Consider the following 15,092-nt stretch of genomic DNA (forward strand, 5'->3'; position numbering starts at 1 on the left):
TACCCCACAAATTCATGCCAATTCAGAACTTCAGAATGTGACTCTATTGGAAAAAGTCTTGGCAAATATAAATAGCTAAGAGACAATCATACTAGATTTGGGTAGGCAATAATACGATGACTGTTAAAAGGCAGCATAAAGTGGGGCTCAAAGATGGCGGATTAGCGTGAGGCAGCATTTCCCTTGGCTTGGCTACGCAGAACTCAAACAGTGGGAATACCACAACCCCCTAAAAAGTGGAAATACCACAACCCCCTGGAGCTTAGATTGAAAAACCTGGAGGGGCAGTCTGCCCTAGCCCAACTAGAGACTGTTTGACTCAATAATCTGATATAATTAAAACCTCTCCACTGGAGTCTATCAATTGTCCTCTGAGAGCCCATCCAGGAGCCATGGGATACAGCATGGAAGAGCCTACAAAATCTGAAAACTCAGATCCCAATTTGCAGCTAGGTTGCTGTGGAACATTAGAAACTGGGAGAATCTTGCCTGGATGAACACAGGTTAGAGAGGCTGGAAAGAGTTGGGGTCTCCCCAGCCCTGTGAATCCTGAGGCTCACAGGGACTGATGGGACAGCGGGTCCCAGAGTTGGAAGGTTGGAAAAGGGTGTGAGGGCATTTTGTTCTCAGCTCCCTAGCCAGCTGGTCTGGCACCCATTGATCCCTGGGGCCCACCCAGGCCAGCAATGGCACCAGCCTGATCTCCGACTCCCTCCCCAGAATCCCCTAGTCCCAGGTCCTGCTAGGTCCAGCATGAATCCAGCATCCAACAGAGTCCTCTGACTCCCCAGTCCCCCAACCCCTCTGTGGCTCCCAACCTGGCCCATTGTTTGCAGTTTTGAATCCTGGTGCGTGGCCCTGACCCATCCAACAGAGAACAGCTGGGTCCCTGCCATGGTTGGGCTTCAACACCCCACATGCTGCTTAGCCACCAGACTTACCTGGTCCAGCACAGAGCTTCAGGACTGGCCTGCAGGCTCAGCCCCAGCCCTCAGGACCAGCTGAGAGAGAAGCACAGGGACAGGAGAGATTGAATTTGGAGACTGAATCAAAGAAACAGGAATTGTGGGGTCTGCAAGTGATTTAGTGGGCTAAGAACAGGTTCCTACACCACATGAGTGAACCCAAAGGAGATTCTTGGGGTGAAGTGTTCCGGCATGCCAACCAAGAATTCTATACCCAGCAAAATTAAGCTTCAGATTTGAAGATGAAATAAAAACCTTCCATGATAAACAAGTTAAAAGAATTCACAACTAGAAAGCCTTCACTATAGAACATTCTCAGCAAAATATTGATAAACTCCTAGGCAAAAACTCAATTTACTAAAATTCGTGATGAAAAAGGAAATATCGCAATGAATACTCCTGAAATTCAGAAGATAATTAGAAACTATTGATAATTTATGCTCCAATAAAATAGAAAACCTGGGAGATATTGATGAATTTCTAGAAACATATGACCTACTCAAACTGAGTCAGGAGGACACACACAATTGAAACAATCAATTTCAAGCAATGAAATACAAGACACCATCAAAAGCCTACCAGTAAAGAAAAGCCCAAGACCAGACAGATTCTCATCCAAGTTCTACAAGACCTTCAAAGAAGAACTAACACCAACCCTCCTCAAAGTATTCCATGAAATAGAAAAGGAGGAAATCCTTCTAAAATCATTCTGAGGGTAGTATCACCCTGATGCCAAAACCAGACTAAGATAAATCAAGGAAAGAAAACAATAAACATAATTCATCATATTAATAGACTTAAAGACAGAATCATATGATCACCTCAATAGATGCAGAAAAAGCATTTGACAAAATACAGCACCACTACATATTCAAAACATTAGAACAACTAGGGATAGTAGGAACATACCTCAACATTGTAAAAGCTATATATGCTAAACCCAAGGCCAATATCATTATAAATGGAGAAAATTGAAAGCATTCCCTCTAAGAACTGGAACGAGACAAGGATGCTCTCTTTCACTATTTTTATTCAACACCATACTTGAAACTCTAGCCAGAGCTATTAGAATAAAGAAATTAAAGGAATATGAATATAAAAAAACCTCAAACTATCCCTATTTGCCAACAACATGATTCTGTATTTTGAAGATCCAAAAATAATTTTTTTTTTTTTTAAAAAAAGGCAGCATGAAAAAACACAGATACTCACAGAGAAAAAGGTAATGTGCAGATGCAGGCAGAGATCGGAATTACTGTTTACTAAGTAATGTCAAGATTTGAGGAAATACCAGAAATTAGGGGATGGAATGATTTCTGCCTGAGAGCTTTCAGAAGGAACCAACCTTCCTTCCAGTGTGTCAGCATACTGGTTTTGAAGTTCTGGTTTTAACTGTGAGAAAATAAATTTCTGTTGTTTTAAGGCACACAATTTGTGACAATCCGTTTATGACAGCCAAAGGAAACTAATACATACCCCAACATTAGAACCCCCAAATACATGAGTCTTCCATCTCTGTCCAGCAATAAAGAGAAGTTCCCCCACGTCAGGTGTTAATTAAGGCCATGTAGGGAACCTACACTACTTCCACCAGTCAATAATCAGGCATTTCCACACTTTTCTTGCCAGAATGATGTCAATAAGAGCCAAATAAAATAGAAGGTTGTAATCCCTCCCCCCAAAAAAACAAATGCCAAATATTTTCTCTGATATAAGGAGGCTGACTCATAATGTGTTAGGGAGGGAGAGCATGGGAGGATTGGATGAGTTCTAGATAAAGAAGAGGGGTGGGAGGGAAATGGAGGGGGCAGGGGATTATCAAGGACGGTGGAATGTGATGGACATCATTATTATACAAAGTACAGGTATGAAGACTTGAATTGGGTGTCAACATACTTTATATACAAACAGAGATATGAAAAATTGTGGTATATATGTGTAATAAGAATTGAAATGCAAAACCCCAAAGTACATGTATAAAGGCATGAATTGGCATAACATACTTTATATACAAAGATATGAAAAATTATGCTCTATATGTGTAATAAGAATTGTAATGCATTCCACTTCTGTCATGTATTTAAAAAAATAAAAATCAATAAAAGAAAAAAAATAAAATAAAATAGAAGGTTGTAAATAAGATCTGGAACCTCGTAACATAATATAAAAATGTTGAAGTTTCAATAAATCACTCATACCAAGTACCAAGAAGATCTCAAATCAAATAAGAAAGACAATCAATAGATGCCAAAGCCAAAGTGACTAATATGTCAGAATTATTTGCAAAGATTTAAAGTGGTTATGATAAAAATGTTTCCATAAGCGATGGTGAACATTCTTGGAACAAATTAAAAAATGGAAAGTCTCAGCCCCCAAACCAGAATATACAAAGAAGAACCAAATGAAATTTTTAGAACTGAAGAATATAATAACTGAAATAAAAAAACTCAACAACAGAATGGAGGAGACAGAGGAAAGAATCAGTGAAAGGGAAGATACAACAATAGAAATAATAAAATCTGAACAACAGAGAGAAAATAGAAAAAAAAAGAAAGAAAAGAACCTCAGGGACATATGGGATCCCAATTTTTATGCTAGATGTTATGAAGTAGAATCTCATTGTAGTTTTGATTTCTATGTTCCTAATAATTATGTTGAGCATCTTTTATGTCCTTATTACCCATTCGTATATCTTCTTTGGAGAAATGTTTATTCAGTTCCAGACTGATTTGTTTTTCTGTGGTTCTTTTTGTTTGTTTGTTTTTATGTCAGGAATTGAACCCAGGGGAGCTTAACCAATAAGCCAGATCCTCAGCTCTATTTTTTATTTTGAGACAGAGTCTCACTAAGTTGCTTATGACTTCTCTAAGTGGTTGATGCTGGTCTTGAACTTGTGATGCTCCTGCGTCAGCCTCTTGAGCCACTGGTGATTACAGACACGCACCACTGTACCTGGCTCAAAGTGATTTTTAACAAAGATGTATGAGCAGTTCAGTGGAGGAAATAGAGCTTTATCAACCAATAGTACTGGAACAATTGGAAATCTTTAGGCAAAAAGAAAAACACAATAGAAAACCAAATACTTTGATTTCAGTTTTATACCTCATGCAAAACAAGCTCAAAGTGGACTGTGACTTAAATGTAAAAGGTGAAACTATAAAAACTTTAGAATAAAACATAGGAGAAAATTTGGGGGATCTAGAGCTAGGCAAAGGGTTTTTAAACTTGACACCAAAAGCATGATCCATAAAAAGAAATACTGATCAATTAGGCCTTATTTTTTACTCTTTCATAAGGATAAAAGACAAGCTATAGTCTGAGAGAAAATATTTGCAGGGGTTGGGTTTGTAGGTCAGTAGAAAGCACTTCCCTAGCATGTGCAAAGACCTGGGTTCAATCCCCAGTGGTGGGGAGAGGGGGAATGTAGAAAGAAAAAATATATTTTTGAGTAACATATCTAACAAGGCACTGGTATTTAGAAGACCCTCTATTCTCTTTTCCTGTCTCTCTTTCTCTTTCTCTCTGACACACACACACACACACACACAAACACATATAAACAAACAATACATGTATTATTTGTGTGTGAGTGTGTGTGTGTGTGTGTATTATCAAAACTATAGTGAAAAAGTCTAATTAGAAAATTGGCAAAAGACATGAAAATAGGGGCTGAGAATGTAGCTCAGTGGTAGAGCGTTTGCCTAGCATGTGTGAGGCACTGGGATTGATCCTCAGCACCATATAAAAATAAATAAAGGTACTGTGTTCATCTACAACCAAAAATATTTTTTAAAAGGATGTGAAAATAAATATCACCAAAGAAAACATATGGTTAGTGAATAAGCATGTGAAAAGATGTTCAATATCTTTATCTATTATGCAAACAGAAATTAAACCCTCAATGAGATTTCACTACCTACCTATCAGAATGGCTAAAATACATATGACATCATTGAATTCTGGTAAGGATGAGGAGAAACTGGTTCATTGGTATGTTGCTACTGGGATGTCAAATGGTACAGTCATTCTGAAAAAGTTTGGCAGTTACTTAAAAAAGCAATATATACTATCATCCTAACCAGCAACTTAAATCCTGGGCATTTAAACCAAAGAAATGAGGGCTTATGTTCATATAAATACCTGCACATGAATGTTTTTATTGGCTTTATGTGTAATAGCCAATATGGAAACAGCTCCAATAACCTCCAGTTGAGTGGTTAAGCAAACTGTGAATCATGCATATTATGGAAGACTAGTCAGCAATCAAAAGGAATAAACCATGATACACAAAACAACTTGGGTAAATCTCCAGAGAATTGTGATGAATGAAAAAGCCAATCCCAAAAGGTTTCTTATGATTCCATTTGTATGATTTTCTTGAAATTAAAAAGTAAAAATAGAGAATAGATTAATGGTTGCCAGGGGTTAATGAGGGAGTAGAAGTGGAAGTAGAAGGAATGGCTATACAAGGGCAGCATAAGGAACACTCCTGGTGATGGAAACGTTTTTTCCCCACATTTTTATTGGTGCATTATATTGTACATAATTGTATATAATGTTGTAATTTGTTGTTAAATCTCCCCTTGATTTCCATGATATCCATCTCTACCTTTCTTTTCTTTTTTCCTCTCTAATTTCTGCATATGAGAAAAAATATATGACCCTTGACCTTCTGAGTTTGACTTACTTCATTTAACATAAAGGTCTGTAATTCCATCCATTATCCAGCAAATGACATAATTTCATTTTTCTTATGTCTAAATAAACTCTATATTTTTTAGAATATCAATATTCAATATTCTAGTTGTGATACTGAACTACAGTTTTATAATATGGTATAGAAAACTAGGTAATGGATATAAAGATCATTCTGTATATTTCTTATAACTGCATGCTCTAATCTATAATTATCTCAAAATGTGTAACTTTAAAAAGTGAATCAATCACATTAACAATGAAAAATACACAAAGTATTACTCTTTAACCAATTTTCAGATACTCCATTTTCTTGAATGAAATATTCATGTTTTTTAATTAAAACTAAATTGAATTACTTTGAGTTGACATAAGGGTTATTTTAAAATGAAATATTTGTAGCAAATATAAGTGATAGCAATGGAAATATCCCTTGCCAAACTCCTACACTGCTAATACTTTTCCAAATATAGACTTTTTCACTTATTTTTGTACAAGTAGAAAATTCTTCTATTATATATGTTTTGAAAACTAAGTAAGCATATCTGATTTTACTTAATAAAGTCACAATGGCCTCTGAATTCAATTCCAGCTTTAAAAAAATTACCATGATATATGCACCAACATTTTCCAAAGCCAGGGCTAATTAAGAAACCAATACACAGGAGCTAGGGGAAGAACTCAGTAATAGGGCAGTGCTGAACATGGGCAGGGCCCTGGGTTCCATCTCCAGCACCAAGAAAGAGAAAGAAGGAAAAAAAAACCCACTATCTAAAATTCATAAAATACGTATATATACAAATAAATTTGCCTTTTATTTTCCACACATGGCACAAAAGTCTCAAAGTGAATCCAGTTCTCTTAAATCAAAATTTAAACACAATGACCATCCTTTTCAGGCCTGTGATTTTTTTCATTTGTAAATTAAAAGAGCATTACATGCCAAGCGCAGTGGTGCATGTCTGTAATCCCAGCAGCTCTGGAGGTTGAGACAGGAGAATCAAGAGTTCAAAGCCAGCCTCAGCAAAAAGCGAGGCACTAAGCAACTCAGTGAGACCCTGTCTCTAAATAAAATACAAAATAGGGTGAGTATGTGGCTCAATGATCAAGCACCTCTGAGTTCAATACCATATATATATATATATATATATATATATATATATATATATATATATATATATATATATAAATCTGAGGGATGAAATCTACCAAGAAAAATAAAAGAACATGTATTACAAAATGATTTAAATTTAAATTGCTAATGTTATTTCTTTTGAAGAGTCATAAACACTACAACAAAAAGGGAAACAAAAGAGAAAGAAAGTTTGCTGAGGAAAGAAAGAATGGAGTACCAAAAAAAAAAAAAAAAAAGAAAAGAAAAGAAAAAAAAGAGAGATTGCTTTTCCAAGATTTAAAAGGAGCAATCATGAGCAAAGGGTGAATCAGCTGGAGATAAGTTTAGAGGTGAGCAGGGGTCAGGTTTTTCCAGGGCCCTGAAGATTTTTAGTGAGGTTGATAGATTTTATTTTTCATTGGAAGTCACTCAAGGGTTTTAAGCATAGGGAGGTTTACAGGGTAATTCTGGTTGCATGTGGAAATTGTACTGGAGCGGGAAGGATGGGTAAGAGATGATGGTGTCTTAGATTGGGGCATCAGCCACAGAAGTGGAAAGAAATGTTGACGTTCAGATACATTCAGTTGGAGCTAGAGTCTGCCCATTCATTGCTCCTCCCCGATGGGTCTTCTAATGTGCACACTTTGGTCAGTCTCATTCTTAAGCTAATCATCTTGGAAACAAGAACTTCATCTGTTTAACCCTCTAAATGATGGGCTAATGGGCAAAGAGATGACTCCGTCCTGATCTGTTGTACTTTCCATAACCTAGTCCTGTCTTTGGAGCCCCATTGCTGACCACTAGAGGATGTGCATTGATCTCTTGATGGAAGCTCTCTCCTCTTTGTGCTTTGGATCTCATATATGGAACTTGTATCCAAGCACCCAGACCAGATTTTTCCTCTCCACCTTTAGCCATAGACCTGTTTCTGTTTTAGTCCCTATTAGAAATACTGATCCTTGCCAGATGTGGTGGTGCATGCCTATAATCCCAGCAGCTTTGAAGGCTGAGGCAGCAGGAGCATGAGTTCAAAGCCAGCCTCAGCAACTTAGTGAGGCCCTAAACAAATCAGTGAGACCCTGCTTCTAAATAGAATAAAAGGGCTGGGTTCAATCACTTTTACCTGCCCTCCCCCAAAAGATACAGATCCTAGAGAATTGTGACAGTATTAGAGACATAGCTGTATCACCACCAGGACTTGTCCAATAAACATTTGCTGAATGAATGAAAAAAATTAACCCTGTGGGAGAAAGAGGAATCCCTGTTTTGTAAGAGGGAAATTGAGGTTCATAGCAACTTTGGCTAAAAAGATATCACCAGTAAGTTGTACAGTCACAATGCAAGCTCAGGTCTCTATCTCTGACTTCAAGTTGCATTAAAGTTTGAAGATATAGCATTTGTAAAGAAAAGCCAAATAAAACAGTTAACTGTGGAAGTTTCACTCCTATAAAAAATAAATATGCAAATACCCTTAGTATTTCCTCATTCATGATATACTTTGAGGAGTAAGTTGTGCTAGTTATAATTTGCTACTTCCAAATCTTATTTCTGTTGATCTTAGTCCTGATAAATGTATCTCAAACCCCTTTGATACTCATTTTAATCTGATTTTATAAAATGTGCCACCTTAAATGTCCAATTAGTCATTTTAACAATCAAGATCATACTTTTAAAAAGGTATTTATATATAAAACATGAACACCAAAAATCTAGAAGATTCAGATATTGCAAATAGAGAAACACTGTTTATAGTTTGATTAAATAAGAAGTCAAAAAGTAAAATGTGCTTTCAAAGCTTTAAAATTTTAAACTGTTGTCCTTATGATCAAAATGACATTATTAAGGTAACATTATAATCAATACAATAGGAACCCTCTTTTCTCACATATACAAAGAACTTATGTGAATTATAAATCAATTACAAGCTTTGAAGAAAATAATTTCCTAGGATGTACTTCACCATAATTCACAATTTTTCATGGCATGCATGTACATTTTTAATAATTACATGAAGCTACTCTAAGTTTTATACTCACCCTTTCATGATACTTCTGGTTCTTTTCCCTAAGCTTCTTTATTTGAAACATGAGTCTTTCTACTGCATTTTCCTTTATTTGACAGCTGATAATAAACAAAAATAAGATGTGTTATAAGTATTTATCTTAGGAAAAAGTAATGAGTAATTTTAAAATTAAACTAAACTATTTGAATTTGAGTAAATTATTAAATATATTACAAATGCCCTCTTAGGGCTGGGTGCAGTGGCACATGCCTGTAATCCCAGTGACATCCAGGCTGAGGCAGGAGGACCACAAGCTTGATGCCAGTCCCAGCAATTAGCAAAGCCCCAAGTAATTTAGCAAGGCCCTGCCTCAAAATAAAAAATAAAAAGGACTGGGGATGTAGCTCAGTAGTAAAGTGCCCCTGGGTTCAATCCCTGGTATTAAAAAAAAAAGAAAAAAAAAAAAAGGCCCATTTAGGGAAAAGAACGTTTCCTAAATGATTTTGGATTTTGAATCTATTTAACTCTTTAATTTCAAGGTTTTTAAAAAAAGAATTAATTACTGGTCATATTTCATGGATCTAATTTTGTTGTTGTTGTTTTGTATACTAGGGATTGAACTCAGGGGCACTTGACCACTAAGCCACAACCCCAGACCTATTTTGTATTTTATTTAGAGACAGGGTCTGACCGAGTTGCTTAGTGCCTGGCTTTGAACTCTGATTCTCCTGTCTCAGCCTCCCTAGCTGCTGGGGTTACAGGTGTGTGCCACCATGCTCAGCTTTATGGATGTAATTTCTATACTTTCTAATTATCTTTAAATAATTCAGCTCAAAGAAAACATAGGATAGGGCACAGAAAATATGCTTTCTAGAATTCCTAAAACATTGAGACAAAAATGACAAAACAAAGATACTTCGGGGCAAGCACATCTTGAAATACTAAGGTAATTTAGGAGTGCCTATTGGATCAAGTTCAATAGTGCTCTATCTTGTCTATTTAAAAGCTTCTTTCCTGAACAAAGACATTTCTTTAAAACCCCAAAAAGTGTTTGTTGAATATTTCTTAGGAATGAATAAGAAAGAGAAATGAGCAGGAAGACTTTAGTACAGGCTCTCTGAAGTGCTAGTACATCTCTATATTACTATTATCTAGTAAATCATAACTTTAAATCTGAGACCAAAATAAGGCAACACAAATAGCTTCACCTAAGATCCTTGCCTCCATTCAAAGCAAAACAAAAGCAAAACCAGAGCTCCTCTGGTGTGGTGGACAGAGCAGTGGTTAAAGAATGAGGTGTTTTGGTTTTATATCTTGTCCTTACCACATCTTGATCACAGGAAAGTCACTCAGAGTCTCGGGGCCTAAATTTCCAAGCTGTTAAATGATGGTGGAAATACCCAGTTCCACATATTATTGTGATGATTAAAGTAAGAAATCATGTGTGAATGTTTCTAGAATAAAGTACTTATAAATTCCTGTTGATTCTAAACCTGACATCCTGTCAATCTTCTCTCTAAAGTATCATTTATATTGTGACATTGCATACTTAGCAGAGAGAAAAATAAGTTTCCTTTCTTCTAAGTGATATGAAAATGTAATATGAAACCAAAACAATAAATCCTTTAGTGGCAAAAAACTGCATTTGATAATACTGTGAAACTTGGATTTAGTCCTGGTTTCCCAAAAACTGACAAAGGAAACTTAACCTATTTAGGCCTTGGCTGTTCTTTTGTAAACAAGATTAAAGGAGATGAGCTTGGTGGTCCCTTTGAGTTTCAGATTTTTGCAATTTATGTTGACCAATGCTCCTTTTCATGCAGTCATCTGTGCAACAGATTCTGTGGCTGCCTCCAGTGCTTTGGGTGTTAGAGATAGTTTTTAACACAAACTTCCTGATCCTTGTCCTCAGGGAGTACAGTCTATTACATAATAAAAAAGTAAGTATAAAACTACATTATTTATACATTTTGATCCATACTATGGGGAAAATTATCAGGACATGAAAAGGATAGTAAGTGGAAGGAACTACTATAGTACTAGGTTCCACACAACTGTAAGAAATATGCCTTAAGTAAAAGCCAATTTTTATTTCTTATTTATTTACTTATTTTAATATATATTTTTACTTATTCTAATTAGTTATACATGACCATAGGATGCAGTTTTCACACATCATACACAAATGAAGTATAACTTCTCATTTATCTGGTTGTACATGATATAAACTTTACTTCTTATTTAAAGCTTAAGTGTGCAAAAACTGTGAAAGAATGCCTTCTCTATCTCCCACATTTAAGAAGAAAAATTGAAGTACTGTAAATAAAAGTTATCTGAAATGAGAATATAAAAACATGCAAATTACTTGCATAATTTCTGCCATTATAAATGTACTATTACTTTTCTGTATGGATGAAATAAGCAAATGAACTTCAGAGATGTGACCTCCACTGCTTGAGATTGAATCTTTGGATGGGTTTGTTAATAGGCTGACTCAAGGCTGGAGCTGCTACTTGGTGATGACTGAGCACGCAATGAGTAAGCTAGCAACCAAATCCAACCCCACCTCTGACATTGCATGGGATATACTTATAGTTAAAAAAAAAAAAGTTATTTGTTGTTTATCTGAAATTCCAACTTAATCTGGCATTATATATATTTTAAGTGTTACATCTAGCAACCTGACACGTAAGCCTATCATCCCTACCCTCAGAGCATATAGGAGCCAATGGCCTAGGACTTTGTCTCAATGTTCATTTAGTGGTGAACATCTTTAGGATGGTTGGAGCAGTGTCAACAGGCCTTGAGGAATTCTGAGAAGCCCTAAATGTTTTGGCAGCTTTCCTGGCCCCCTTGTGGCCCCCTGCTAATTATGGCAGGACTAACTGAGCCGGATCTCTCTGGAATCCACTTCGACTTTCCCAGGAAGAGATGGACTTACCAGGAAGCATGTAGGCTTAAACATCAGAACTCCATATTCTTAGCTACCTTATGGAATTTGATCTTAACTTTTCCTTTTCATATCTCTCTCATCAGTACCCTAGTATCCCACATGTCATTATAAATGCTGAATCAAGTGGGATGATAAACCAATATATATTAAGTTGGTTTGAAAAGGACACAGCACTATTCTGAAGAACAATGATAATAAATCATTGATAATAAAATGTGTCACCTTATCCCTTCCCTCTCTGTGTTATTAAAATGTTAGTTATGTGTAAACTTTTTTCCTCCATGAAATTTCTTTGAAAATTTCGGGAAGGAAAACAAATGAATTTGAATTTCAAAAAAATCAATATTTTTAAACCTATAACTATACCCAAATCTGTTCCTTTATCTATATCCATCCATTTTCATTGTAGAAAAGTGAGGGAAAACAACTATAAAGGAGAAAATAAAAGTCATCATTACTTAGAGATGATCACTTTACAGAATTAGCATTGACAGTATCAGCCTTTCACAAAAAGTCAGAGGTTCACAATCTCATATTCTTGGGAGAGCATTCCAACATACATGGAGTTACCTGATCAAAGGACAGGTTTGTTTTATAATTATTGCTATTATTGCCAATGTTTTGGCAATAATTAAACTATTTACATTCACTAGTGGGTAAAATCATGCCTGTTTCTTGGTAAGCATTTTGCCATTGAGGATTAGCACTTCAAATTTTTTTTTCCCATCAGATAGGTAAAAATAATATCTTTGTTTTCATGATTGTGATTTTGCTCTCAAACAAGCTTCAATAATATTTACTCAAGAAAGAAGCTCTGAGCTTAGACTATGTAGTAGCTGTGCTAGGCATAAGAGATACAAAGAATTATAAAATACAGTCTTTAAGGAGTTCAGAGTTTGTTGAAGGAGCCAAGCAGAAATTAACTATCATATTTTCTTCACACCTTAAATATTCTAACTGCTTGATCAATAATGAAAACACAAATCCCCAAATCAACCAACCAAATATACTTTACTTTTTAAAAAACCCTATATATAATCAATTTTTTCTACCCACAATTAATCCATACCTATTTCTGTATCTATAACCATATTCATTGTATAAAAACAAGTGTAAAGGAGGAAAAAACATTATTATTCAGATTATTTCTAAAAGTTCAATTGTTAAAAACCATTAATTGACTATCTACTATGTGCTTACTACATCCTTAGAAAATAGATGGAATGAGAAATAAAAGATGCTGCTAGAAAATCCCTGGACAATCCTTCTTTAGATAATGAGAGGAGGTGGCTCAGCTACTTGTCACATGACAAAAGTTCTCTTATATTGGAACACATGGAATGAGTAATCTGTCACCAGCAGAGCATGGTACAGCAAGTCTGGCTGTTCTAGTGCATTAGATTATTTATTAAGTTTTAACAAATAAAAGAGAACAAAGGCATGGGATGTTCAGTTTATATCTGTCACTAGATTATGAGAATTCTTCAATATTGTTCTCCTTATAAACATGTGTTAAAGAGAAGAAAGACTGGCCTCTGGTTGATCCCAAAGAAAGAGAAACAGCTATAACTAGATGTCCTCCCTATAAACCATGGGAATAAATTAGAGACCAGGTTGTGTTCACAAAGCCATTTTATAACCTCTCCTAAGATGAGATAAAGGATGTTTTCAGTATGTTAAAAAATCAGTACAAATAGTATCTGGTTATTATTTAATGTTACCGCAGATAGAAAATAAAGGGAAACTGTTAAAAACCCCTTCCAGAGGATGTTTCTGTCCTAGACTTCTGACTTTTTGACTCACTGCCTTATTAAAAAAAAAAAAAAAAAAAAAAAGACGTATGAATACATTTGGAGTCTCTCAAGGGGAAGGAGACAAATTTTCCCTGATCATTGTTAAAAACAATTCTCTTAAAGACCTAGCTGAGTATCACAAGTTTCCCATGTTCAACCTCATACCCCTCCAAAAATGACTTCCCATTTCTAAATTCCTTGTGTCTGCTTGGTCTTCCTTGCTTAAATCACTGGTGTCTGCCCCGGCTTTCTCCCCCTCACTCTCCATTCTCTCAGTTCCTGGACAGTGGTAAGGTCTTTGCCAGCTAGTATCTTTCCGTAAGCATTGTCTCCACGGTGCTTTCTCCTTTTTCCAGAGATTAGCTTCCTTACATGAGCTTTTCTAAATCCCTCTGACTAGGTCGAGTCCTTTAGTTACAACATTGAGCAGCACCCTACACTTTCCTTCCACAGTACCTTCCTTATAGCAATATATATGTATTTATATAAAATGTTTGACTTCTATGCTTCATCAGGTCAACAGGACCAAGTGGTCCTATTCATTGTCCTCCAATACCAAGCACTTGCTTTGCACATGATAAACACTCAAGTTCTGAGTGAATGAGAAAATGAATAAAGGAATGTCAGTCTTGTTTGAGAAAAGACTGATACTTATTAATTCCCTAACAAAAGTGAGGTTCACAAGACCTCAAGGGGTTTCTCCCTATTTGTTGGAATAAAACATCAACAAAAACGTCACCTCTAGTTTTATCTTCAATGCTTGGTAGTAAGTCATTATGAAATGTCCTCTTTATTAAATAATTCTAAATCACTTGGATTTGATCTGTAGCCACTTAGGAATAATGTAAGTTGGAATGTCTAAGAAATAGAAAGTTAAATACAGGGAAATGTCCTCTCCTTTTGGTCTATAAATGTCCCCTAACCCTCCCATGTTGTATTTTAAGAGGTAAGCCAGCTGTGGCATGTCCAGCAGAGAGTGACCACTTATTCCATGCAAGGAGCCAAAACCACATCCATGAATGCTATTTCATAGATATGACTTGAAATATGTTATATTCAAAGTTTTTTTTTTAAAAAAAACAAACTTTAAAAATGTGTGCATAGCACAACATTTAATTAAATCTTCAATCCATCTCTGTTTTGTTGGCATTTGTTAAGTGCATCATTTACATCTGGAGTTACATAAATTTTAACAATGATTGTATTTACATAAAGAAACACTTAGATTTCAAAATACAAACTTACTGGTAGTCTAGAAGCGCTTCACTGATGGGCAGTTTGACTTCCCTTTGTGGCAGATCTTGCATATCCTTTTTATTTGCTTTCCCTGTGCTTTCCATTGTTCTGGTTAGTTATTAAGGTACGTATCTGTTTAGCAAAGAGATATACAAAAAAATGAATAAATTCCCCCTTTGCTCCTCCACTTGTATTGATGCTAGGTAAGGCACTGCTAGGACTTCATTTTTGAAGCTTTGCCATCCTTGTCCTCAGATTTCACATCAACCACAAGACATGTTGAATCATTAATCATCATGAATCAATTGGATTCTTGAGCCTGGTGAGTTCCATG

At 35.7% G+C, this 15,092-nt stretch overlaps 1 protein-coding gene across 3 annotated transcripts in view; it reads right to left on the reverse strand.

Annotated features, from left to right (window-relative positions):
• The window catches only part of Ccdc83 (coiled-coil domain containing 83), a 49,896-nt gene that overhangs the window by 27,485 nt on the left and 7,319 nt on the right, over positions 1–15,092 (reverse strand). For all 3 annotated transcript variants that reach the window (XM_076846568.1, XM_076846567.1, XM_076846566.1), the window contains exons 3-4: positions 14,768–14,890; positions 8,811–8,895 (exon numbers count right to left, since the gene is read on the reverse strand). In XM_076846568.1, coding sequence (XP_076702683.1) covers positions 8,811–8,895; positions 14,768–14,862 — 180 coding nt within the window. In that variant the 5' untranslated portion in view covers positions 14,863–14,890. The remainder of the gene's footprint in view (positions 1–8,810; positions 8,896–14,767; positions 14,891–15,092) is intronic.

This window comes from Callospermophilus lateralis, chromosome 2, assembly GCF_048772815.1.
Source record: "Callospermophilus lateralis isolate mCalLat2 chromosome 2, mCalLat2.hap1, whole genome shotgun sequence".
Taxonomy (NCBI): Eukaryota; Metazoa; Chordata; class Mammalia; order Rodentia; family Sciuridae; genus Callospermophilus; species Callospermophilus lateralis.